The 23,983-nt window shown below is 47.7% G+C and overlaps 4 protein-coding genes across 5 annotated transcripts in view; 3 read left to right on the top strand and 1 right to left on the bottom strand.

Annotated features, from left to right (window-relative positions):
- notch2 (notch receptor 2) overlaps positions 1 to 6,527 on the top strand; it is a 35,386-nt gene extending 28,859 nt beyond the window's left edge. The window contains exons 27-35 of the mRNA XM_076153289.1: positions 80 to 421; positions 593 to 735; positions 1,023 to 1,227; positions 1,421 to 1,508; positions 1,623 to 1,776; positions 1,991 to 2,310; positions 2,472 to 2,619; positions 2,731 to 2,828; positions 3,092 to 6,527. Of these exons, the coding sequence (XP_076009404.1) occupies positions 80 to 421; positions 593 to 735; positions 1,023 to 1,227; positions 1,421 to 1,508; positions 1,623 to 1,776; positions 1,991 to 2,310; positions 2,472 to 2,619; positions 2,731 to 2,828; positions 3,092 to 4,540 (2,947 nt within the window). The 3' untranslated portion in view covers positions 4,541 to 6,527. The remainder of the gene's footprint in view (positions 1 to 79; positions 422 to 592; positions 736 to 1,022; positions 1,228 to 1,420; positions 1,509 to 1,622; positions 1,777 to 1,990; positions 2,311 to 2,471; positions 2,620 to 2,730; positions 2,829 to 3,091) is intronic.
- A 394-nt stretch (positions 6,528 to 6,921) lies between these two features.
- slc35a3a (solute carrier family 35 member A3a) lies at positions 6,922 to 13,022 on the top strand. Its single transcript, XM_076153290.1, has 8 exons — positions 6,922 to 7,318; positions 7,408 to 7,602; positions 8,692 to 8,846; positions 8,955 to 9,077; positions 10,242 to 10,425; positions 10,972 to 11,090; positions 11,216 to 11,349; positions 11,445 to 13,022. The coding sequence occupies exons 2-8, from the start codon at positions 7,413 to 7,415 to the stop codon at positions 11,533 to 11,535; spliced, it is 996 nt and encodes a 331-aa protein (XP_076009405.1). The 5' UTR covers positions 6,922 to 7,318; positions 7,408 to 7,412; the 3' UTR covers positions 11,536 to 13,022.
- A 2,371-nt stretch (positions 13,023 to 15,393) lies between these two features.
- Positions 15,394 to 18,065, bottom strand: fam78bb (family with sequence similarity 78 member Bb). Its single transcript, XM_076153417.1, has 2 exons — positions 17,329 to 18,065; positions 15,394 to 15,916 (listed from the first exon to the last, which is right to left on the bottom strand). The coding sequence occupies exons 1-2, from the start codon at positions 17,706 to 17,708 to the stop codon at positions 15,394 to 15,396; spliced, it is 903 nt and encodes a 300-aa protein (XP_076009532.1). The 5' UTR covers positions 17,709 to 18,065.
- A 1,695-nt stretch (positions 18,066 to 19,760) lies between these two features.
- Positions 19,761 to 23,915, top strand: rex1bd (required for excision 1-B domain containing). Of its 2 annotated transcripts, XM_076153483.1 has the most exons (5): positions 19,761 to 19,889; positions 20,529 to 20,611; positions 20,706 to 20,910; positions 21,721 to 21,809; positions 22,006 to 22,681. In XM_076153483.1, the coding sequence occupies exons 1-5, from the start codon at positions 19,887 to 19,889 to the stop codon at positions 22,076 to 22,078; spliced, it is 453 nt and encodes a 150-aa protein (XP_076009598.1). In that variant the 5' UTR covers positions 19,761 to 19,886; the 3' UTR covers positions 22,079 to 22,681. The 2 variants fall into 2 exon arrangements, with proteins under 2 accessions (XP_076009598.1, XP_076009599.1); XM_076153484.1 differs by lacking the exons at positions 21,721 to 21,809; positions 22,006 to 22,681 and adding an exon at positions 23,717 to 23,915.
- Positions 23,916 to 23,983: the final 68 nt, after the last annotated feature.

The following is a 23,983-nucleotide window of genomic DNA, read 5'->3' as shown; positions in this document are numbered from 1 at the left end:
AATATGAAATCAAAATCATTTCAAAGCTGTGATGCTTTCAGTGGAATGAATGCCTCTTCTTTCTGCCACGTGTTCTCAGATATAACAAGTACTGTGCAGCTCACTACCATAACGGCATCTGTGACCAGAGCTGCCATACGGAGGCCTGTGGCTGGGATGGCCTGGACTGTTCTACTGACATCCCGGCCAAGGTTGCAGATGGCACTCTGGTGATTGTGGTTCGGTTGCAACCGAAGGAGCTGCTTGGAGACTTGAGGGGATTCTTGCGCTCCCTGGGAGCCCTGCTTCATACCAACCTGGCCGTAAAACTGGATGAGAACAATAATCCTATGTTGTATCCTTACCATGGGCTGGAAAATGAGCTGGGAAGACATCTGCAGAGCAGCAGAAGCAAGCGGGAGCTGGAGAGGGAGGTCATTGGGTAAGGGTCTTACAGGAGATGCTGAGATGCTCTCATATTTGATTATTCTTATCCTATCACAACTCTCTCTGCTTTCTAACTCCACCCTTATACTGTTTTCTTATAAATGGTTGTACTGTGTTTCACTGCCTTTGTGTGACTTATACAATATGTATTTGTTTGTCTGTGCAGGTCTGTGGTCTACCTGGAAATTGATAACCGCGAGTGCTCCCAGAGTACTGCTGAATGTTTTGCCAACACCGATCAGGCTGCATCCTTTATTGCAGCAGCTCACCTCAGGGCTAAACTGCCTTACCCACTAGTGTCTGTTTCCAGTAAGTATGCCTGCCTGTGCCTTATGACTGATGACTTTGTGAATGAAATAATAACATGTACAGTTAGTTGTTTTTGGTTTTACATAGAAACCAGATTCAAACAATGACACACACAGAGATATTAAGAACAAGAAGAGTTAGTGTGTGTGTGTTCATCTCTGTGAACCCCACTCACATGTGTCTGAATTACAGAAGAAAGAGTCTCTCATCTCTGTCTGTCAATTCATTACTGGACAACTTCAAAACAGGATCATTGGTATTCAAACTTTTCTCTTTTTCTTTTTTAGGTGACCCATCAAAGACACAGCATTCAATACTCTGGATGTACCTGGTTGGTGGGGCAGCGGTTATTATCCTGCTTTTGCTGGTGCTGGGGATGCTAGCGGCCAAGAGGAAGCATAAACACGGGGTCCTTTGGCTGCCTGATGGCTTCCTTGCTAAGAAAGATGACAAGAGGCGAGAGCCTGTCGGTCAGGACGACTTTGACTTGAAGTGAGTGAGAGATGAAGGAACTTGTGTTAAGAATGTGTAAAACAATTATACCATAACCCTTTCTGAGTGACAACACATTCCAGATTAGAACCTGTGTTAAATGGAACAAACACTGGTGAAAAGTGATCCTCTCTCAAAGAAATTGCACTTTTGTTATCTATTTGTCTTAAGCTGCTTTCAATTGTCACACCAGGAATTTCAAGACACAGGAGGGAAGCCTGATTGATGGAGGCCAGAGTCAGAGATGGCTGGACGATGAAGTTCTACCAAAGAAATCAAGGGTACATAAATGCCACCAATTCACAAAACATATAGAACATGGTTGAAGTTATTATTAAATGTTGTCAAGAGGAAAGCTCTGTGTGTGTTTATACGACAAATGTTGTTTCTTGCAGACTGAAGACAAACCCCTGCTGCCCCTCATGCTTGAGGCAGGCGTGGATAGGAGGGAGTGGACCCTGCAGCATCATAAGGCTGCTGACATCACCCTCACTCCCCCACAGGCTGACCTGGATGCTGATTGTCTGGATGTTAACGTCAAGGGCCCAGGTGAGGAAACCATCTGTTTTGTAATTGTACCATTGATAATTTTGAAGAAAAAGGCAAACATTATAGACTTAAGCTGCAGCTTTTCTTATTTAATCTGTGATCTTAGGGTTAGGGTTGGCTGGATACACAAGAGGACAGGCACATCATTAATACTTTTTGTAAGGTCTGATTAATCTTCTTTTCTTAATCCAATCATGACTTTGTCCTCTCACAGATGGTTTCACCCCACTGATGTTGGCATCGCTGCGTAACGGTGGCGGTCCTGACTGTGGCCTACATGGGGAAGAGGAGGAAGAGAGCGGTGGAGACGAACCAGGACCAAGTGTCATTTCAGACCTGATTGCACAGGGTGCCTCACTAATGGCCCAGACCGATCGCACGGGAGAGACCGCGCTCCACCTGGCCGCTCGTTACGCTAGAGCCGACGCCGCTAAACGGCTGCTGGACGCTGGAGCTGATCCCAACGCACACGACAACATGGGCAGAACCCCCCTGCACGCTGCTGTGGCAGCAGACGCACAGGGAGTCTTCCAGGTGAGACAACAATCTGTCCACAAGCTGATAGGAATGACCGCTCATTTGTTAGCAGGCTTATGGTTGAGTAAAGTTCAACATAGATCCAGGCGATAAGTCGCTCTGAGATTTGTATCACTGTTGTCTTTCATATTATTATACCTCATGTCTACCTTTTCCAGATTCTCATCCGAAACCGGGCGACAGAACTGGACGCCCGTATGAATGACGGTACCACTCCGTTGATCCTGGCAGCGAGACTAGCAGTGGAGGGCATGGTGGAGGAGCTGATCCACTGCCACGCTGACATCAATGCTGTGGATGACCATGGTCAGGAAACCCCATCCCATTTATTGACTTTTTTAGCTAAATGTCTGCCAGTAAATCATACTGAAGTGTTCCTAGTTAACATGGATGCGCTTCTTCATCTCTCAATTTCAGGCAAATCGGCTCTGCACTGGGCGGCAGCAGTGAATAACGTGGAAGCCACACTTGTGCTTTTGAAGAACGGAGCCAACCGGGACATGCAAGACAACAAGGTGTGTGCTTGTGTGTTTACTTTTGCACTTCTCCGTCATTCCTGCATTGGGATGAACATGCGGGACACTGTGATGTCGTTACCTTGCAGGAAAGAAACTGAAGTCAAAATTGAAGTCACTCGTACTAGGGATAAACAAAGTGTGTGTCATATTAAACCTTTGTATGTGTTATTTCATGTGATAGATGTGCTATTATTGTAATGAGTTCATCTTTAGATTTTATATCAGATACACAATCCTGATCATTGGCTGTGTTCTTCCAGGAGGAGACCCCCTTGTTTCTCGCAGCCAGAGAAGGCAGCTTCGAGGCGGCTCAGGTTCTGCTTGACCACTACTCTAACCGTGACATCACCGACCACCTGGACCGGTTGCCCCGCGACACAGCACAAGAGCGCATGCACCACGACATCGTTCGCCTGCTGGACCAGTACAATCTGGTTCACAGTCCACACAACGGGCCGAACCACATGGGTGGAGGAAACTCCTCTATGATCTGCGGGGCCAACGGAGCAGGGTTCATCGGCATGCGCACGGGGCCACAGGGGAAGAAGAGCAGGAGGGGCGGCGCAAAGGTGGGAGGCGTCGGCGGGGGTGCGAAGGAACTGAAAGACATGAAAGCCAAGCGACGGAAGAAACCCGCCGGAGGAGAGGGGCCGGGTGTGGGTTCTGGAGTGGGAGCAGGAAGTGGAGGAAGTACAGGATGTGTTAATGCCAATGGTGTCAAGGCAGCTGGAGGACTTTCAGAGAGCTCAGTCACAATGTCACCTGTCGACTCCCTGGAATCGCCACACTCGTACACAGGCGACGCCTCAGGTGCCGCCACCACCAAAGCAAACTCCCCTCCTCTCCTGAGCAGCCCCACCTCCAGACATCGGCTGCCCCCCGTCAGTCACATGCTGGGCCAGCAGCCGGGCTGGGTTGGCATGACCAAGCACGGCTACGGGGGCCACATGTTTGGCCTCGTGTCACACCAGATGGGGGCGTCTCACCCTGCCATGGGCCAACACCACGGCCAGGGCCAAATGCTCACTCCCATGAACGTCACCATGAGCAGGGAGCAGCTGCCGCCCATTGTCACGTTCCAGATGATGGCTACGGGACCAGGAGGTGGACAGGCTATGCTGAAGCAGTCTCAGCCCGGGCAGGTACAAGTCCAACAGTCCCAGGGGCAGAACCAGAGCCAAGGTCACTCTCAGCAGGGGCCAGGTCACCTCCACTGTCCCCAGGGGATGATGTACCAGATGGCCGACCAGATGAGCATGGCACACGGGCTGCCCCACGCCCTGCAACACCCCCACGCCGTCAACCACGGAGCACACGGGATCGCAGACAACCAGTCTCGGCAGCTGCCCCCCTATCAGCCCATGCAGAGCCCGGTGGATAAGTACCCCACTCCCCCCTCCCAGCACAGTTACACCACCAACGGTTCAGAGGGCACCACCCCTGGCCACCCGCCCCACCCACCCAGCGAGCACCCGTATCTCACCCCCTCGCCAGAATCCCCAGACCCTTGGTCGTCCTCCTCACCACACTCCAACTCAGACTGGTCTGATGTCACCACCAGCCCCACTCCTCTAGGGAACCCCCACCACGCACTGCCGTCGTCACGCCACACACACATTCCAGAGCAGGTGCAGCTGCAGCCACAGTCCCAACAGATGCAGCAGGCCTCTCAGCAGCCGCAGCATGGGAACATGCAGGTGTTTGCGTAGGCCGGCGAGAGGAGAGTGTAAAGGACAGACTGTGTACTCTGTGTAGTTAAAACTACGACCCTTAGTAACCCATATTATGTCTTCTCCATTAGTCCTCTTATTTGTTCTTTGTTATAGTAATCACCCCTCCCTTAATGTTTTCTCTACCTTTTTGCACTTACGAATACAGTGTGTGTATAGTTTGAGTATTATCAGCTAGAAATCTAAAGTTCTGAATACCAAAAAAGCATGTGGGCTGTTCATGTCTTTCCCCTCTCCACGGTTCAGCCTCAGCCAAGCATCCGGCTCTGTTGGCTGAGGAGCCCGGACCGTTTCTTCCCTTTGGCACTCAAACACAGACTGTTTATTGAGGGATTACCAAGGAAAAGACGGCGGTTTGGTATTGTGTGGTGAAAACAAACTGTTTCAGACGGACACAGAGCGGACTGCCTTCTGCTTCAATGTCCTTTTGGATGACATTGTACTTTCTTAACATGCGATACGTTACAGTTCTATGTTGTTAATGAGCGTGCCAATACTAACCTCCAACTGAAAACATTCACTCTACTTGTGTTTAACGCGATGGGTTCCATTCAGTCACTGCCTTTTATTCTCCAAACCTACAGAGTCGTCGCCTCGTTGTCTGCATCCATGTATTGTTTTTGTTTTTAATACGCTAAAGGGGGAAGCTTGTAAAGGGTCGTTGCATGAATACAAAGGCAAATACAGCGGAAAACATTAGACTACACAGAGATTTACACACACACACACACAAACAAACACACACATCTCGTCACTTTTTTCATTCTGAGGTTGTTTTGTAAAGAACCCTTAGATGTATTTTAATGCAGTAATTATAGATGCGTAGTAGTGTTTTCCATCAAACCTCGGTACACACAGATGGTTGATTACGTTCAGTTTATACGTGTCAAAGTATTTTTGAAAGCAGTTACTGTTAGTTAAGTTAAAAAACCAAATCACATTTTGGTTGTTGCAATCGCGTTGTTAAGGGATTCAACCGTACGTTTGATAAACTTTAAGCAGAATACATGCATCATTACTCCTGTTAGTGTTGTTGTGTTACCGGCTAAATATCATATGTGGAAATGTACATAGATTACCAGGACGTTCTACCCAATATGTTCACACCTCTTAGATGATTTAGAAGGTTTTGGAAGTGTTGTTGTTTTTTTTATTTAAACTTTCTAAGGCTTTCTAAGATTTTTGGAGCATCATATAATCGATCATATGTGCCTTTTGCTTAACTACAATCAGCGTATCTGTGCACATTGTAATAGTTACAATTCATAACACACGTCTGGAGATGTCAGAGTTAATCGTACCGGTGTAATAAAAGTATTTCTCCGTTTCCTGAGTTGACGAGTTGAGCAAAGCCTGGTGTGACTGCTCTGTAAACAAAGACAATCATTCGTCGTTTTACTTTTGAACTTTTAAAAAAGGATCACGAGTGTCTTTAAGACCAAATGTATTTGTCAGCCAAAAATGTAAATCTTTTCCCATATTTCTGTTGCATGTCGTCTTTGTTTGGATTCCTGTTACACTGCCGTTCTACAGATTAGCCATGCAGCACACACACATCCTTTGTTTTGGTTGTAATTATGACTGTTAATGTCTGCAAATAAATCCAATTATTCTTGTTGCATCAATTCCAAGTACCTGGCACTTAGTCTAATTTGGTGTATTTACGATCTTACTCGCAGTTACAAGTGTGTTGGGTATCGCTCATCATGAAACGTTTTATTAAGGAGCCTGCCGTCTCCCATACGTATGCAAGGCTATGTTTGTGTTGTATATAAAATCTTTTTGTATGTTTACTGTTCTTTTTCTTATTGTTAACCAAATAGCCTAAAGATATACATGCCATATGAAGTAGTGCCATCATGTTTATATAAAGTAGAATGTTTAACAATAAGAAAGTTTTCTGATGGAAATAAACCAAATGATCAACCGAATGTGCTTACTGAAATAAAGCTCAGCTCTTCTTAAATCTGTGTTTTTAAAAGTGTTTTTCCTCATCTCTTCAGCTGATGGAATCACCTGCAAAAAAAGGCAGGGCTAGAAATTAGTATATCGATGCACAATATGAGTCTCTCACACTCTGGCAATTAAAACTTTGCTTGAAAAAGACAAAGGACATTGAAATTGCACTAAAAAAAACAATTGGTAAAAAAGATGGGATGGAGATTAGGAAGTTTTACTTTAAAAAATACTTAAATTATCCTTATTGTCCTTGATGGGCTAAATAATTGTAATTTATTCGCAGCATAGGTTACAATAACCAATCGTACAATACGTACTATACAAGTACAGTAAATCAATGACGTAAACTTAAGGCTCGGCATAGACGTGCAGTTCGTTTCCAGCCCTTTAGATGTCGCTGCGCCATCCAGGAAGTGTTGATGAGGAAGTGAAGAAGAAACCACGCAACACACGGAAGTCCATCCGTATTTGAAATACATGAGATTTCCTTCGCTCCTGTAGCTTTTGCAACTAATTCGCTGCTCGACGCTCCTTCCTCCCGTTAAACTGCGATGAGACTCGATGATGCGTGATTGTCCACGGAGTCGAGACCGCCCTGGATCACGCGCTGCTCTCTGCGTAGTTTGTCCGGCTCGCGCGGGTCAATGGACGAGAGGAGTTGAGCTGCTGTTTTGACAGCCGGGGTGAGTCGACGGTGCCTGGCTGAAGATCCACGCAAACATCACCTGGTTCATGAAGAGTCCACGGTGCGAGATCCTAGATTTACTGTAAAAGCGTCACACGGGCTTCAAAGCGAAGGTGAGAGACGTTTGGAGTGTATAAGTTGTGTTTTCCTCCCTAAACCTCACCTGTGATTCCGTATCCCTAACCTTCTTCTTCCCCCACAGCGCTCATGGCTTCTTCCCGACTCAAGTACCTGTCTCTGGGCGTGCTGGTGTTCCAGACCACCTCCCTGGTCCTCACCATGCGCTACTCCCGCACCCTGCAGTCGGAGGGGCCGCGGTACCTGGCGTCCTCCGCGGTTGTGGTGGCGGAGGTGATGAAGATCCTCGCCTGTCTGCTGCTGGTGCTCAAGGATAACAGTGAGTCCAAGTGTGTGTGTGTGTACAGATCATTATGTAATTTATAGTCCTTATAAAGGGAAACCAGTGGGAAAACCGTCTTGAAAAAAGCTTTATTATTTAAATTTTGACATCTGTTATTATCTACAAATGCTCATTTTTCGATAACAATAATTCTATTCAAATACAACCGTAACGTTCCTTTTGAAAAGAAAGACAAAAACATGACAGCAACAAGACAGAGAGCGTACAAAAGAATGGACCAATAACAGAATGATGTAACAGAGCATTCAAGTATGAACAGTAGATTTGCGGTTGCAATGTCTGAGTCACTTCCCTCCCTCCATCTTCTGAGCCGTCGACTAATGGGAACTAGAACCAACCTCCAGTGCATCCTGGGTCTTCCCGTCGGACTCTTCCATAACTGGATTATGTCCCCGGGAATGTTATCCCTCCATCCCTTCATTCTCTGGGGGTCTAATTTGTAGTAATTGATAATACTTATACAAAACAAAGATGTAGTTTTTGCTGGTTTGCTGTTGTGTCGTCCTTAAAAGACCCAACTTATTATTGCATTATTTCCTATTGTATGCGTAAATAGTGTGTATATTGAAGACGCATTCTCAGTCCTCACAACACGGAGGAATATTAAAGGAATGTGGCGATGTGAGTGCGGTGAAAACGCTACAGATGAACAAACCTCCGTCGGGTTTGTCGGGTCGTGCCTTCTTCTTTCTCTCAGTGACTATCAAGGTCACACAAGCATCCAATTCCACCGCCTCGCTCCTTTTCTTTTCAATCCAAACACAATTACAACATTCCATACGCCTTCTTACTTTTGAGATGAAGAATAATCCAGTCCCGTTTCACAGCAAAGGAGTAAGAAAGACGCTAGTGCACCTGAAGGCGTCCGGTCCCCGCCGCATTCCTGAGGCCCTTACTGCAATCTGAGCTGGTTTCATGTCGAGTATCGCACCGACCATGAATGCGAGGAACCTGTTCTTTCTGTCGTCCCTCCGCTCTCCTATGCCACCCAGCGTCGCCGCCTCTGTTCTGATAACAAACAGAAGACGGCTGATTTACTTCCTGTCGTGTCCTTTTTCCCTTCAGGTTTCAGCATGAGAGCGTTGAACAGCGTCCTTCGCCAGGAGATCGCTCGCAAACCCATCGAGACCCTGAAGCTGGCCATCCCCTCTGGAATCTACACGCTGCAGAACAACCTGCTCTACGTGGCGCTGTCCAACCTGGACGCCGCCACCTACCAGGTACAGCAGGGGGTGCTATCACGTCCGCGCAGGCCATTTATAGGTATTTTCGCTCCTTCTCCTACCGCTCACCCCTTTTCCTTCCGTGTTGTTGTCCTCCTCCACCAGGTGACGTACCAGCTGAAGATCCTGACCACGGCTCTGTTCTCCGTGTCCATGCTGGGTCGCAGGCTGGGCGTCTACCAGTGGCTCTCGCTGCTGCTGCTGATGGCTGGAGTGGCTCTCGTGCAGGTCCGGTGCACCGTCACACCTCTCACACCCCCGTCTCATTAATCAGGCCGACGCGGGAGTCGCACCAACACCTGTAACATTAAATCGCCCATAACCTACATCTGGTGTCAAAGCCCTGCAGTTGATTAATCACCTTATTTTTAAATGGAACGTTTTAACCAGATCTCTCGCACGTTCTGGTGTAGTTGCGCCATTCATAAAGCATCTCACACACACACACACACACACACACACACACACACACACACTGCTTTGTGGCCACGTCTCCCTTGAAGAGGAATTCATTAACCAAGTGAGACTTGGCAGGCAGGCAGAGTGTATTTGTTTAGGCCTTCATCCGAACTTTGAGCGCAACGCTGCTGTTGTTTCAAGGTTTAGGCAGATGAATGAATGGATGGATGAATGTTCTATCACCTTCTTCTCCTACGTGACAAACCAAAGGAAAAGGTCGCAGGTTCATATTCACAGGATGTAAGGTGGTAAAGTATCCAAATGATCTCTACCTAAATGAAGCCTCTCTCTCGCTCGCTCGTCTTCCTCTTTGTTCCGCACGTTCGCCTCGCTTGCACCTTCTCTTTCCCTGCCTTTTCCTGCCGAGCACAGCAGATTTCTTTTTTCACAAAGGAACTCACACCCTGTAACATTTTCACAGCTCGGCAAAGTTGTGACGATTCCTGTGACTTTCAGGCAGGAGGGAGGAGGGAGGGGGAGGCGGATTGGAGTCTGTTTGCTAACTATTACAGGAGATTCAACAAAAGCACCTCAGCTTACAGAGCACACACTTCTGTTTGTGGAAGGTGTGGTGGCGGGCACACTATACACACACAGACACACAGACACACACTCCTGTGACAGAATTTGCACTTCCTAAGAGCTTGTGTCTCTTAAGTTTCATCCTTATTTGTCTCCTTTATAGTTTCTTTCCATTAGAATCATTTCAGTGTCGTCGTCATGCAGCCTTGGGGGAGTAAATCTCTGTGTGTGTGTGTGTGTGTGTGTGTGTGTGTGTGTGTGTGTGTGTGTGTGTGTGTGTGTGTGTGTGTGTGTGTGTGTGTGTGTGTGTGTGTGCGTGTGCGTGTGCGTGCGTGTCCATGTGTGTCCATGTTAAAGCATTACTGAGGATCCCAATCCAAAACCTCTGGGCTTGTGTTCCTCCTCTTGCAGTGGCCCTCTGACTCTGCCAAACCCCCTGCGGCGGCGGAGGCGGCGGCACCATCCACGGGCTCCCAGTTCGTGGGCGTGACGGCGGTTCTGGTGGCGTGCTGCTCCAGCGGGTTCGCCGGGGTCTACTTTGAGAAGATCCTCAAGGAGAGCAAACAGAGTGTCTGGGTCCGGAACATCCAGCTAGGTACTTATCTAGTCCCACCAATCAGCCGCCGGTCGGGGTTTGATACAACAAAGTGATTTTGAGTCGCGTTCTCCCCCGTACAGTTTGCTTTACTCTCCCTCTCACTCTGCACTCACACACACACACACACATACACACACGCACAGCCAGCTGGGCCTCTTACCTCAGATATGTTTCTGTTAAGATGAATGTTCCTGTCTAGTTTATTTTTACCTCAGGACGTGTGAGGCGTGTGTTAACTCTCCTGCGACTCCTGCTGAGAGTTTGGAGCTTCTCCCCCCTCCTCTCCCTCCCTTTTTCTTCCTGCTGCATGAAGATGTGCAGCGAGGAGGAATATAGCCACAAAATGCTGAATGTTTGAAAAGTATTTTTGTTAGCGGTTGACAGAGTTCCAGTACAAGCTGAATTAAGAAATGGAGGAGATTAGACCTGATGGTGGAAGTTAATTCCAGTTTGTTGTTCTGGATGTGTTGAAGGTTGAGTAGTTTGGATCTGTGCTTGGTCTAAGTATCGCCTGTGTGTGTGTGTGTGTATGTGTGTGTGCAGGGATGTTCGGCCTTGTGTTTGGCCTCATGGGGATGATGATGTACGACGGCGAGAGGGTGACCCAATCCGGGATGTTCCAGGGCTACAACACGGTCACCTGGGCCGTCGTGGCTCTGCAGGTGATTTGCCGGTCCGCATAACTGGATCCTTGGGCGGTCTGTCAGGCCTGTGCGGGGGTGTGTGTGTGTGTGTTGTGTGTTTTTGCCTTTGCCTTTATCTGTGCCTGTGTTTGTTTGGGTTGCAGGCGCTGGGAGGTCTGGTCATAGCAGCAGTCATCAAGTATGCAGACAACATCCTCAAGGGCTTCGCCACGTCGCTCTCCATCATCCTGTCCACTCTCATATCTTACTTCCTGCTCCAGGACTTCGACCCCACCAGGTAAGAGTCACATAATGAGTTCCCCGCTCTCTCGCTCTCACCATCAGAGACTCTAGACACTCTAGCCCACGGTGTTTGTCTGGTGTCTTCCGCAGCGTCTTCTTCCTGGGCGCCATTTTCGTCATCGCGGCCACGTTCCTGTACGGCTACGAAGGCAAACCCGCCCCCAACCCCAGCAGGGCGTGAGACGCTCACCGCCACCGCCGCTACAGCAGCAGCAGCAGCAGCAGGAGGTCCCATGGAAGCGTCAAGATGTAGAGGGGAAAGGAGGACAGTGGACTGCAGTAGCACGGGAGGGAGGGAGGGTGGGAGGGAGGAGGAAGAGGAGGACTGGACTATTTTGTGGTGTAGTGTTACGATAACAAAAAGGAGGAGGGGTTTGGTGACAAAGAGCCCGGGGGGATTAGGAGGAGGTAAAGGGTACAGAGGAGGTACAGCGAGCACGGCGCTGTAATGGATCTCACACACACCAAAAGTGCCTCAGCAGAGATCAAAACACCACAGCAGGAGTGTGTGTGTGTGTGTGTTTTTGATGTTCGCACTGCAGAGATGAACCTGCTACACCTCCACCACTCGACAGACGTCCTCTAAAGGACTGACTGATTGTATTTGTTCAGGAGCTGCGTGACTGCCGGTTTCCATTACTGCCACATCCAGCAAATTGAATAGAAATAGGAAAAAAAATAAACAGCAGAAGAAGAAGCAGCAGCAGGCAGGAATGTTCTAGAAGAGCACAGCTGGATGGTGAGAGAGGGTTTTTGAAGCCCAGAAATCAGCCTCCCAGGTCAGACTTTCTTTCTTAAGGCAGCCGGCTCGGACACTCAAAGGTCAAGGCTGCGGCCCTGGGGTCAGACTGCAGCCCGCGTGAAGGAGGTGGGGCTAGTCTGTGTCCTGGGAGTCTGAATTCAGGGCACAAAACCAAAATCCCCCCTCCAGACTACAGCTGTCAAAGTGACCATAATGTAGTAACGTTCGCTCAATTACGGTTCCAATGTCGCATTGTGCTCGGCTATTCTGGGAAACGTGTATTGTTGCCAGGCAACATATATTCACTAGGAACTCTTTGATAATGTATACTCTCAGTGTGTGTGTGTGTGTGTGTGTGTGTGTGTGTGTGTGTGTGTGTGTGTGTGTGTGTGTGTGTGTGTGTGTGTGTGTGTGTGTGTGTGTGTGTGTGTGTGTGTGTGTGTGTGTGTGTGTGTGTGTGTGTGTGTGTGTGTGTGTGTGTGTGTGTGTGTGTGTGTGTGTGTGTGTGTGTGTGTGTGTGTGCGCGCGCGCGCGTGTGTTAAGCAGAGCGGCTCGAGTCAAAGGTTACATCGTCATGTTTACCAATAAGATCCTACAGTAGTATAGAACTATGACATCATGTTGGTAAGTATTCAAAGTGATTTCTGATGGGGAAAAATTGATCATAGAGCGAAGATAATTATGTATAGTTTGAAACTTTTCGAAGCCATTTAGTGAAATCTACACATTTGAATGATTTGCAATTTAAGTTATTGGTAATTAGACTCTGTTTGGCTCACGGGGGGTCGATGAGTCGTAATGTGGCGCATAGAAAGTCAATCTGGTCTGAATCTTTGTTTTGTTCTTTAGGGTTGTTAATTGTGGATCTGATTCATTATTTTATTAATGTAATCATCGTCAATCTTTTATAAAAGACTTTCCTTCAACAGAGTGCTTGTGTCATTGTGCACCTCCTCCCTGGTCACGACAACACACACACACACAGATACTTAGAAGGAAGGAGCTGATGTATTCAAATTACATTACCTGGACTTTTATTCTGAAATCTGTCAGCCACCAAGACCAATGAAACTAGTAATGTGGCTCATTTACGCTCTTATTTTCTACCACTGTAATCACTCATTTGGAGCAGATAAAGAGTTGTCATCCATCTTAATAAGTCACAGATACAGATCCATAAATATATCCATCTTATCACATTCTCCTCTTTGTTTACGCCTCTGTATTGACAGCTGTTTGGCCTCAGATAAGGATCCCATCTTCCTCCAACAACACCAATAAATCCACACGTCTCACATATTTGGCATTTGTTTTAATGAGTTAAAAACACTGCATGCAAAAGCCAGACAGTCTGAGAGAAAGAACCGTGAACGCACCAACGCTTCACGTCCCTTCATTCATCAACGCCGGTCACTAAAACACCATACTCAGCTGAATCCAGTCAGAACGCTCCGTGTCCGTCCACCCGTCACATCCGCAGGCACGTCAGTTACTGTAAAAGACACTTTGAGGCCCTGACACACACACACACAAGCGGTCACAACTTTGTAGTAGACCGTGTGACCTCATGGCCGAGTATAAATGCATTTTCACAAACATTCCATTTTCCATCACAGGGACAACGTGGAAAAACGTTTCTGCTTTGTTTTCGCCCCAAAAAAGCCTCGACTCTGATTCCAAACTGCTGACCGTTTTGTTTTGTTCTTTTGAAAGGTGCTGTTCTAGATGTTTCCCTTGATTGTCGTAACGGGCTGTTAGATGCTGTCCGCTCCCTCCGTCATGGCTACAATAGGCATATCAAAATATCCTGCGAGAGTGTGTGTGTGTATGTGTGTGTGTGTGTGTGTTGTGGTGTCTTTTGCGATACACAGGCAAAACAGTCCTTCATGGCTCTAGTGTACTTATACATGAGGTGTGTATGCTCTGCGAGTGTGTGTGTGTGTGTGTGTATGTATGTGTGTGTGTGTGAAGGCTGGTTCGGTTAGGTTTGCACCAAAAGGTAAATGAGCAGCATGGGTGAGATCACATGGTTACATCCGTGTTTCAAGCTGAAACTCCAGCCAAGCGTTTTCTCCTCCTCAGATTCATCATGATTGCAGAATGTCGACATGTTTAATAAACGCCATAGATTCCTAATAACATAACGGCAAAAATACTGCACCGATCTCTGCGTCTTCAGAGTAAAAAGCACTTGACTTTCAGGTACAATCACTCTCAAAACAACATACTTGATACTGGCTGGTTTAGAGCTCAGTCTGTCCTCGCCATGGCTGAGGACAAACCTATTTTTTTTATGCCTTGTAAAATACAGTAACCTTGCTTTGCTTTGATGAGATTAGCCGAGACGTGGGGAGACGAGAAATTGTGTTTTTCCTCAAGAGGGTCGTTATTAATCCAGGCATCGATGGCTTTCAAAAAGGCAGAGGAAACCAAGCTCTGCGTCTCGGGGGTTGAACTGATGGGTTTTTTTTTTGTTTCTTCTTCCTCTGCAGCTCCCAGTGAACGAATGGGTCGCAAACAAATCCAAGCAGGAAGCTGGAAGCTGGAATCGTCCCGTGATATGTCGAAGCAAAATAATACTTTTTTTGTAATGTTGCTATCTTGTATCGTATTGACAAAATAGGCCCCTGGTGTCTGTGTGAGGCAGTAATGGTGTGACAAAGCAGCAAGCCTGGACCCAAACCCTGGGGGGCTCCATTTTTAGGCCCTAGACGGGTCTAGAACACACGAAACCACAAACACATACACACACATGCCTGCACACCCGCACTCACATCAGCATACCAGTGATAATGTTTCAGTTTGAGTTTACAGTACCATCTTTTTTCAGTGTTTTGACTTGTCGTTGCACAGCACAGAAGAGGCCAGTGTTACATATCGCCATTAAAGGCTGAAGAACCTTTTGGAAACAAGGTGGGAGGAGGGGCTGGGGAGGGGGGGTCGGTCTGTGTTTTAGGCTCGATCGCTTGTTTCCAGGCCTGAGTTGCTACAGGTTTGTGTTACGTCCCAGCAATTGATGTTGTTTCAAACATAGAACCTTGACCGTACGTCGCTAAAAGTCCCTCAGCTGTGCCAGATAAACTGACAAACTCTTGGATCTTCAAAGGCAGCGATGGGGATTTAAGGCAGTTGTCCCCCCCCCTCCAGATTTGATAACAGAAGTCAAGCAAAAAAAGGTTGCTATTCGGATTTATTCTCAACCAGTAGTTCACACAAGCCTCATTCTGCTCTGTCCTTGTTTCAGCCGTCGACCACGATGATTCGATGATGTAACGCCAATCTGATACTGTCGACGTTCTACTTTGGCGGTATGACAACAAGCGGGGGGCCTCTCCTGGGCCTCCACATCAGAACCTGGGCGTCGTTGGCGTTGGGCCGCCCCATGGCGTTAAGAGGGATGGGCTCCATGCGAGTCAGCACCCTCGGTTGGTCCTGGTGAACACGGCCCACCAGTCTGGCTCTGGACCCCAGCGGCAGGGACGGATCCACCGCGATATCCACCCGCATCCTCCACTTGATGGTGTGGAGCAGGATCTTCTCCCGGGACGTGGTGTTGAGCGCCACCAACCAGGTGGTGAAGCTCTGGTCCCTTTTGATGTTTGTCAGTAGAGGCGTGTTGGATTCGCTGACCGGCACGGCCCAGGTGACGCTCGGGTAGAAGTTATCGTTCATGCTCACGATGAAGCGGGACGGCTTGGAGGTCGGGCCCACGATGGTGACCGTCTCCGTTGTGTTCCCGTACCAGGGGTAGCTCACGCCGTCCGAGTCGCTGATGGCCCTCACCAGGCCTTCACGCAGATGAGGTAGCTCCCAGCTCGACCTGGAGGAGGAAACGAACAATAACACTGGAAATGGAAGCAAGGTAACGGAAATGTTCCAGCACTTTAAAACATTCTGTGCTCCTTTATGATTCTACTCCAGATACATTCAAAGGGAAATATTGAACTTTCTGTTCCTCCTTATTTGGACAATGACTTGTTATTTGCAGACTTCAAATCTCACAGATATTGGGCTTTAAAACCTTGTATCTCTGCATTGTTTTGGCTGGATAACAATGGAGGCTCCAGAATTTAGTGTAAAGAACCCAATTCACTGATCTGAAACGTTGAGGATCACCCATTTGTTTACATGTGGACACTGAGTTCCTGTATAACACAAACTTCTTTACCTAAACAGCCAAAATAGCGATATCAAACATCCTACTAACAGCTGAACTCCACTCACAGGCTGGCAATGAGCATGCAGCAGCAGATAAATGCTGTCTGCCGGTTCAGTATGTTAGTGGATTATCATCATCTCTTTGTGTGCCTGACACTGTTGTCATCTAATGGCCCCCCTTCCATCTGTTTTCATCTCTGGACTTGATGACACAGCACCTCTCAACCCAATCCTCACCCCGACACCCACACGGCCAGCCTACACCCTCAACCCAGCGGGATTAAACTCCCCCTCACATATGCCTTTATCTGTGTGTGTGTGTCTGTGTCTGTGTCTGTGTGTGTGTGTGTGTGTGTGTGTGTGTGTGTGTGTGTGTGTGTGTGTGTGTGTGTGTGTGTGCCTGCCTGTGTGTGTGTGTGTGGGGGAGGACATGTCTCTGTGGGCACAATTTGAGTGTGAGAGCAACAACTGTTGTTTAGCTCCTCTAATAGCAGCTTTTTCTATTTAGGCGCCAAAGTCACAGGAACAGAATCTGTCGGTGGGCGTTTGAATGAAGGAGGCTGACGAGCAGTTAACCTGCTGAGTGTACCAGTGGTCCCCTATATGCAACCACACACACACACACACACACTCCATGGTCTACACACACACACACACACACACACACACACACACACACACACACACACACACACACACACACACACACACACACACACACACAGACACACACACACACACACACACACACACACACACACACACACACACACACACACACACACTGCTGTGCACAAACATCCACAACACACTCCATGGTATACATACGCACACACACACACACACACACACACACACACACACACACACCGACACACCGACACACCGCTGTGCACAAACATCAACAACACACTCCATGGTCTACACATACACACACTCCGTGGTCTACACACACACACACACACACACACACACACACACACACACACACACACACACACACACACACAAGCACAAGCACAAGCACAAGTGACAGGTGACAGGAGTGTGTGTGAAGTGTGTGTGTGAACTCACATGCCAACGTCTCCATAGGTGTTGTAAAATTCCATCTGTGTGCACGCCTGGATCCAGCCCACCACCCACGTCTCGTTCCGCGGGATGGGAGGCATCACAATCCGCGCCGAGGCTTTGAAGTAGGGCGTCTTGTACCGGAGCACTATGGGCGAGTTCTCCTCGATGATTGTCGGGCAGTGGTCTATGGTGGCGGCCAGGTCGTACACCACGATGTTCTCTCGTTTGATGCGTGACTTGTTACAGGCGATACTCTGGATGCAGCCCATGGCGGTGCAGGTAAAGGTGACGGTCAGGAGCAGCCAGGTGAGCCTCTCGGGCCCGGGGAGGAAGAACGATGATGACTTGGACTTGGCGAGGATCAGCACTACGAGACCGTGCATCAAGATGGACCTTTAAGGCAAAGGTGGGTGCTGCTGCTGCTGCCACCACACTCACACACACCGCGATTACCAGCAAGACCTCCACCGTCGAGAACCAGAATTCGTGTTTAGGTGGATCCCTTTCTGTCAGCAGTGAGCCCCAGCCAGTCCCGGGGGCGCTATTTCGCGCCTGACCCTGCGCTCTGACCTCTCTGTCGGGGTGCCACCCAGCAGAGAAATGCCCTGCTCGGAGGAATAAAATAGCACATCAATTATTCACACGCCGCTGGGACGGAATGCTCTGTCCGCTTCCGACGACTCCGCCGTCCCTCGCTCTCCTCCGGGATCCCGGCGGCTCTCGCTGCCTGCTCCTGCTGCTCCTGCTCCTGCTGCTGCTCCTGCTGCTGCTCCTGCCCCGTTCCTCTGCCCCAAACCCGTAGAACCTTTGATCCGCGTCTTCTTTCCCCGAGCTGTCATGTCACAAGAGGCGTAAGGGGACCGGCGGGCACCGAGGCGCCGGGAGGGGGGCCCGGTGGTCGGTTGGCGGTGTTTGTTGATGCGACACCTCGCATATGGGACACTGCTGCTGCTGCTGCTTCTGCTGCTGCTCGTAACCTTTACAGTTCGCGGGCTGAGCCGTCATGCCTGTCCGCCCGGTGCGGAGGGAGAGCCGGCTGCGGTGCGAGCGGAACCTGGGAGTCGGTGCATCCGTGACGGGAGACGATCGCTGCTACTGCTTCTTCTTCCTCCGGGTGGGCGAGACGACACGGGCGGCGGGTGCTTCGAGGTCATAACGAGGAGACGACGATTATGGGAAACGAGGCTGGCGGTACGACAGCCGGTCACACACTCACCATGAACGCGGTTCCGATCTTAAAGAAAAGGGACACAAACCAAACAGAGGCTCGGTGAGCATCATCCTCATTTAGCTGCATGGCTCTGTGTCGCTGTCCAGCCTGCGTGGTGCTGAAGATGCTGAATGGACCAATGAGCGGCGGGCGGGTGGAGGGGGGAGGAGGAGGGGGAGGAGGGGGAGAAGTGCCACAGCGTACAGACCACAGGCTTTACGACCTCCTTCCTCCATGTTGGTTTAATGCTCCCTAATCCGGACTAAACACCGCAGATAAACCCCACATGGATGAGATGTAATTACCTCTAATGGGGCTGCGAGATATGGAAGCAACAGGTTCCACATGGCACAGGGTCGAGTCCCCCCCACACTCTGTGTTTGTTTGTTTATGTCAGATACTTTATGGCTTTTTTACAAACACCCCTTGAGGCTTTGTGGTTAAATATTGGAATAAGATGTATTCTGTGATTTAATTAGAAGAGGTGGATTCATTCTGAGCTCCATTAGTGAAGAGTAACGGTTTGATTGGTTAGTGGCGGTCAGCAGGGTGCCAGCAATGTTATGGCAGTTTTCAAAATAAAAGTGCTGGAATTTGGTGTTTAATTAGTGTGAAGTGTGCTGTTTCTGTGTGGCAACTTAGTCATACACACAGAGGCAGATGTAGCACAAAACAGCATTAGATTTAATTAGTGTGTAAGAGGGTTGTATGCTCAAATACGAGGATGTTTCTCATGGATCTGTGCTGCAACATGAGAGACATGGTGGTTACCATATAGAATGTATTGAGTGTTTCTCTCTCTGTGTGTCTCCCTATGTCTCACCCAATAACTGAGATAGGCTCACTCCCCACAGTCATGCAGGGAAGGCAGGTATAGATAGAATAGATGATCCAAAGATATATGAATAGATGTAATGCATCAGTCATAGAGGATCACCATTAAAGAAAGACTTATTTATATTTGACTTAGCACAAGCATTAACCAAAAGTGCTCATTGTTATTTGACTTTATGGCACTAAGAGATTCCATAGCTGCATTAAGCCAAGACAACCCTAAAACATTAAAACTACTTAAGAATACAAAATCTTAATACTAATAATAATACTACTATTACAAAGCTACAATTTCTTTATGTTTAATATAGAAGAGAAATGTAGAAGTCATTGTTCCAGTTCACCTTTATTCTGAAATCCCTGTAGAGCCATTGGGCTGCGTCATTTCCGGATGGGCGGGCACGCTGGATGCTGAATCAGAGAGAGCAGGAACTCCACACGTTATTCTCCTAATAAAAGAACAAACTCTCATCATTTAACAGTGGAAACTCCGCACAGGCGCTTCACGGAGATAACCATGGTAAGTTGGTGATTTATATATCAGGGAATAAGTCAAATAATGTGTCAGAACCTTTAAAATGACACTCAAACATGTGCTAAGCTAACGACAACTATGTTAGCCCAAGTTGTATTTTCAGGCTCATGTGGCCAAGTTTTGTTATTATTTATTTTTTATTAAAGCAGAGGAGGCATTTAACCAAACCCTCAGTGTAATGTAGCAGTAATTATTATTAACAATTTATATTATGTAAAAACGGCTAATGTCGATGTTGCCATGTCTGAATGAATCAGCGTTAACTTGCTCCTCACCACTCTTGTCTTCTGTGTTGGTCGCTTCTTCCTGGCGCTAATGATTAATTGTAATGGTTTTCGCTTGATGCATGATGTCATAATAGGTGTTCGCTCGGGTGGTTATATTCCTGATAACCGTGACATCATAATTGATGACATTATCGTTAAATACAAAGGCAATTAAAAGCGTATGCAAATGTGACGACCCCGGAATGTTTGGAGGCGATTGAAGGAACTCTGCTAGGATGAGACTCGACACAAACACACAAATGTAACATCTAATGAGCTAAACCAACCCTGTGATTGGTTCAAATGTTCTGTTTAATCGTTCTAATTGGATCTTTTCTCCTTAAATTCTTGCCTGCAGGTGCCCACAGACTTTAAAACCCTGATCCAGAGGTTTTACCACCTTCAGGCAGAGCGAGTGGAGACGTATCAGCTCTTTGAAGAGTAAGTTTACAACCAAACCACTGCTAACTTCTGACACATGGACATAACAAAGTCTGAGTCTAACGGTGTTGTTTTGATGCTGTGTGTGCTCCAGGGGACACGAGGCCTACCTGAGGACGGGGCCACACTATGACTTTGACCACTACAGGCAGCTGGTCCATGAGATCACCCAGGCGTTCTGCGGCATCTCCACAGAAGTGCTGCAGATTAAGGAGAAGCTGCACCGCGACTTTGACCGGCCTGACCTGTCTGAGCACATGGACAAGCTGCAGAGCAAAGAGAAGCACAAACTGGAACTGGTACCAAACACTCTAACATGCTTTCATAGACCAGATATATACATACAGCTCACACATCCCATATGGAAAAACCAGTATGAAACCAGTAAGAAATAGATTAATATAATGAAATATCCACATAAGTCTTACAAATGGTCAAAATGAGTAAATTGACATAAGGAGGTATTTGTCATATACTCAAAATGAATGACCCAACAAATTAAAAAACAAAATGCAAATGCGCTTATAAGAAATAAAGTAGAATCAAATACTTCCTTTTAAATCTTAATGTTTCAAGAACTTAAGAATTTGCCTTGAGTTAATTATCTTTAATTTAAGGTATTCTAAACTCTGATTACATCACCTGAAGGACGTTCCTTTGCATGCAGTTCCTCAGCTCCGCCAGAGGGAGGCAGAGTTCTTATGTTAATTGTGGAAGAAAAATGTCTCCTGTCATCTTTGGTTTTATTGAGCTCAGATTCAGGCAGCAAACTTCGCCGCTGCTCCAGTTTGCATCTGCTCCTGTTTCATGTCAGGGGCTGCTCAGGCTCAGCCGGTCTGTCAGCTGCATCACCGCCACTCACACTGGTGTTAAACTATTCCGACCCTATTCCCCAAGTGTTTCAGCAGTCCCAAATATTGCTTATCTGGTGGTTCAGGGGCGACGTGTCCCAACCTTTCTTCCCTATTGCGTTTGAGTCTGAGGTTTTTTACGGCCTCCTGCCATATTAACTTCGTTTCTGGCAGCTTCCGTCACCCCAGCGCTCGTCCCGTTTCGCCGGCGCTGATGAATGGTTTGCATAAATCTTATCTGATGTGCCGTTTCAACAGACGGCCAAGCTGCAGCTGGCCAGGCAGCAGGCCCAGGATCACCCCGAGGACGAGGGCTGTCAAGAAAAGATTCAGGAGATCAAGCAGGAGTAAGAGCTGCCATCACCACCTCCTCACTCCATCCATCCACTCACTCATTCAAGTCAACGCCTCACATTTAATATACCCCCCTGTCTGATCTTATCGCTGTAAAGTCAGCCGGTCAGAGGGAAGTGACTGAAATCTTCAGAGAAATGCGTTCCTAAAGAAGTAAAAGTGTCTTCTGTCTGTGCTCTGTGTGTCCAGCGTCATAAAGAACAAAGAGGCTCTGAGTGAGATCATGCAGGACTTTAAATACGACTCGGAGGAGTGCGAGTGACGGCCGCGTCCCAGGAGGCGTGCGGCCGCCTGCCTGCCTGCCTGTTCGCATGAGCGCAGGGCGAGCGAGGAGAAGACAGAGAGAGACGGGGGCCGACTGATGGATGGAAGCCGCTCCGCCGCTACTTTCATCTCGGACTCATCAGCTGCCGTTATCGATCGGCCCTCCAGCTCCACCCTGCTGCTGCTGCAGTCTCACCGGGCCCGGGGGGGCTGTTTACATTCTGTGCAGTGTCGGCACGTTTTGCTTCGTATGCACGACTCAGCAAAGCAGAGAAGAAACAAAAAAACTGCTGCTCGTGGTGGACAATGTAAATATTCAGAAATGAAAAGAAGAAGAAACAACAACAGGAGAAGTTTGTTGTATAATTCATGTGTATTTTTGAATAATAAAAACACATTAAGACTTAAAGAGTTTTGTTCCTCCACTCTTGTACACACACAATAATGCACAATACAGAGACACGGCTGTTAAGAATATAACTTACAACAAAACTGGGATTCCTTAAATATGCAGTTAGAAAAATATAAGCAATATCAAAAATGTCTTGAAATCGTTTACTCAGATATGTGACATTATATACATGTTACAGCTCGGGAGGCTTTACTTCACTCTCTGTGCCTTTGGTATAAATCAAAGCTACCCAGAGTGTATTTATAGTGATGTCATTTCAGACTAATAGAGTCAGACTGAGGGCTGTTTCACTTCACACTGACTTTACATGAGTGCAATGCAAGTTTGTCCATTATGGCTTAAGTGGATACAGTTGCAAGGAAAAGTGAACAATCGGAAATTTACTGGATTTCTGCGTGAATTACTCATCGAACGGCGGTGGAAACGGATGTGGCCTGTGTGAATGGATGCAGATGGGAGGAGGTTGAACATCAGTTATTACAGCGCTGCCATCAGGCTGAGCGTAGGAAGAGAAATGGTGGAAGGGCCGCGACCTCCTCACCTCAATCAACCTGCCCAATTTTGGTCCGAATACGATTTCAACTGTCCGAGTTATTGCTGTGACAGGCAGACGGCAGTGATTACGACACGCCCGCATCTAATCGGTAACAGAATGGCTTGAAAAGAATGGAAGATGGTCAAGTCCACGTCAAGACTGTGGCTAAGGACGGGATCGCTGGCACAATGAAGCCGTTTTATTTGGGGAAATTCTTTAAAAAAAACTCCTCTACAAAAAGCTGGCCTATGACTGATTGAACGGATTGAGGAGTAAAGATCTGATTGAGCGAGCAGAAATCCAGGCTGTTCCCACCTTTTCCCTGCCTGTAACGATGAAGGGAAGGAGTTCAGCAGAAACGGCAGCAAGCTTTACAAAAGTATATAAGTGTGGTAACCATTGCTGTAGAAAAAAAAATAAAAATACTTACACTATACTGCCAAATATGTCTTGGCCTGGAGACGCAGCAGATAGCCATGTTTTGTGCGTTTACACTAAGCAGCTCCCTCATGTTACTGTCAGTGCACTTCAATTTATTTTTTCAGATGCTTGGAAAAATGCTTTGGTATGGTTTAACATCAAAGACGTTCTTATCTTACTGAAGTTCATAAAAAGACTGAACTTTTGTACGCAGTTAGCGAGGACCTAAATGTGTGTGTGTGTGTGTGTGTGTGTCCCGGCTCTAACAGACATGGCTACCAGATCAAAGGACGACTCCGCTTTATTCTAATCCTGGCTGGCCGGCGGAGTTGCAGAAAAAACGCTGCATTGTCTCACTTCAGCTCTGGTCTCTGTTCCTCATGGGTTCCTGTAAACTAAACTTAAGCCTGTAAAAACACCGAAACATCCTCCGGGCCGGGCTGGGGTGGGGGGGCGGTGAAGGGGGGGTGCTTTGGACCTCTGGCGCAGCTGGGACCCTCGGGGTGGGGCGAGGGGGGGCCCAGTATCTGTCAGTG

This window comes from Genypterus blacodes, unplaced genomic scaffold, assembly GCF_046128005.1.
Source record: "Genypterus blacodes isolate CSIRO-AG114 ecotype Tasmania unplaced genomic scaffold, CSIRO-AGI_Gbla_v1 ptg000058l_1, whole genome shotgun sequence".
Lineage (NCBI taxonomy): Eukaryota > Metazoa > Chordata > Actinopteri > Ophidiiformes > Ophidiidae > Genypterus > Genypterus blacodes.
The sequence above is the reverse complement of the archived record's forward strand: the minus strand, read 5'-3'. Positions and strand labels throughout refer to the sequence as shown.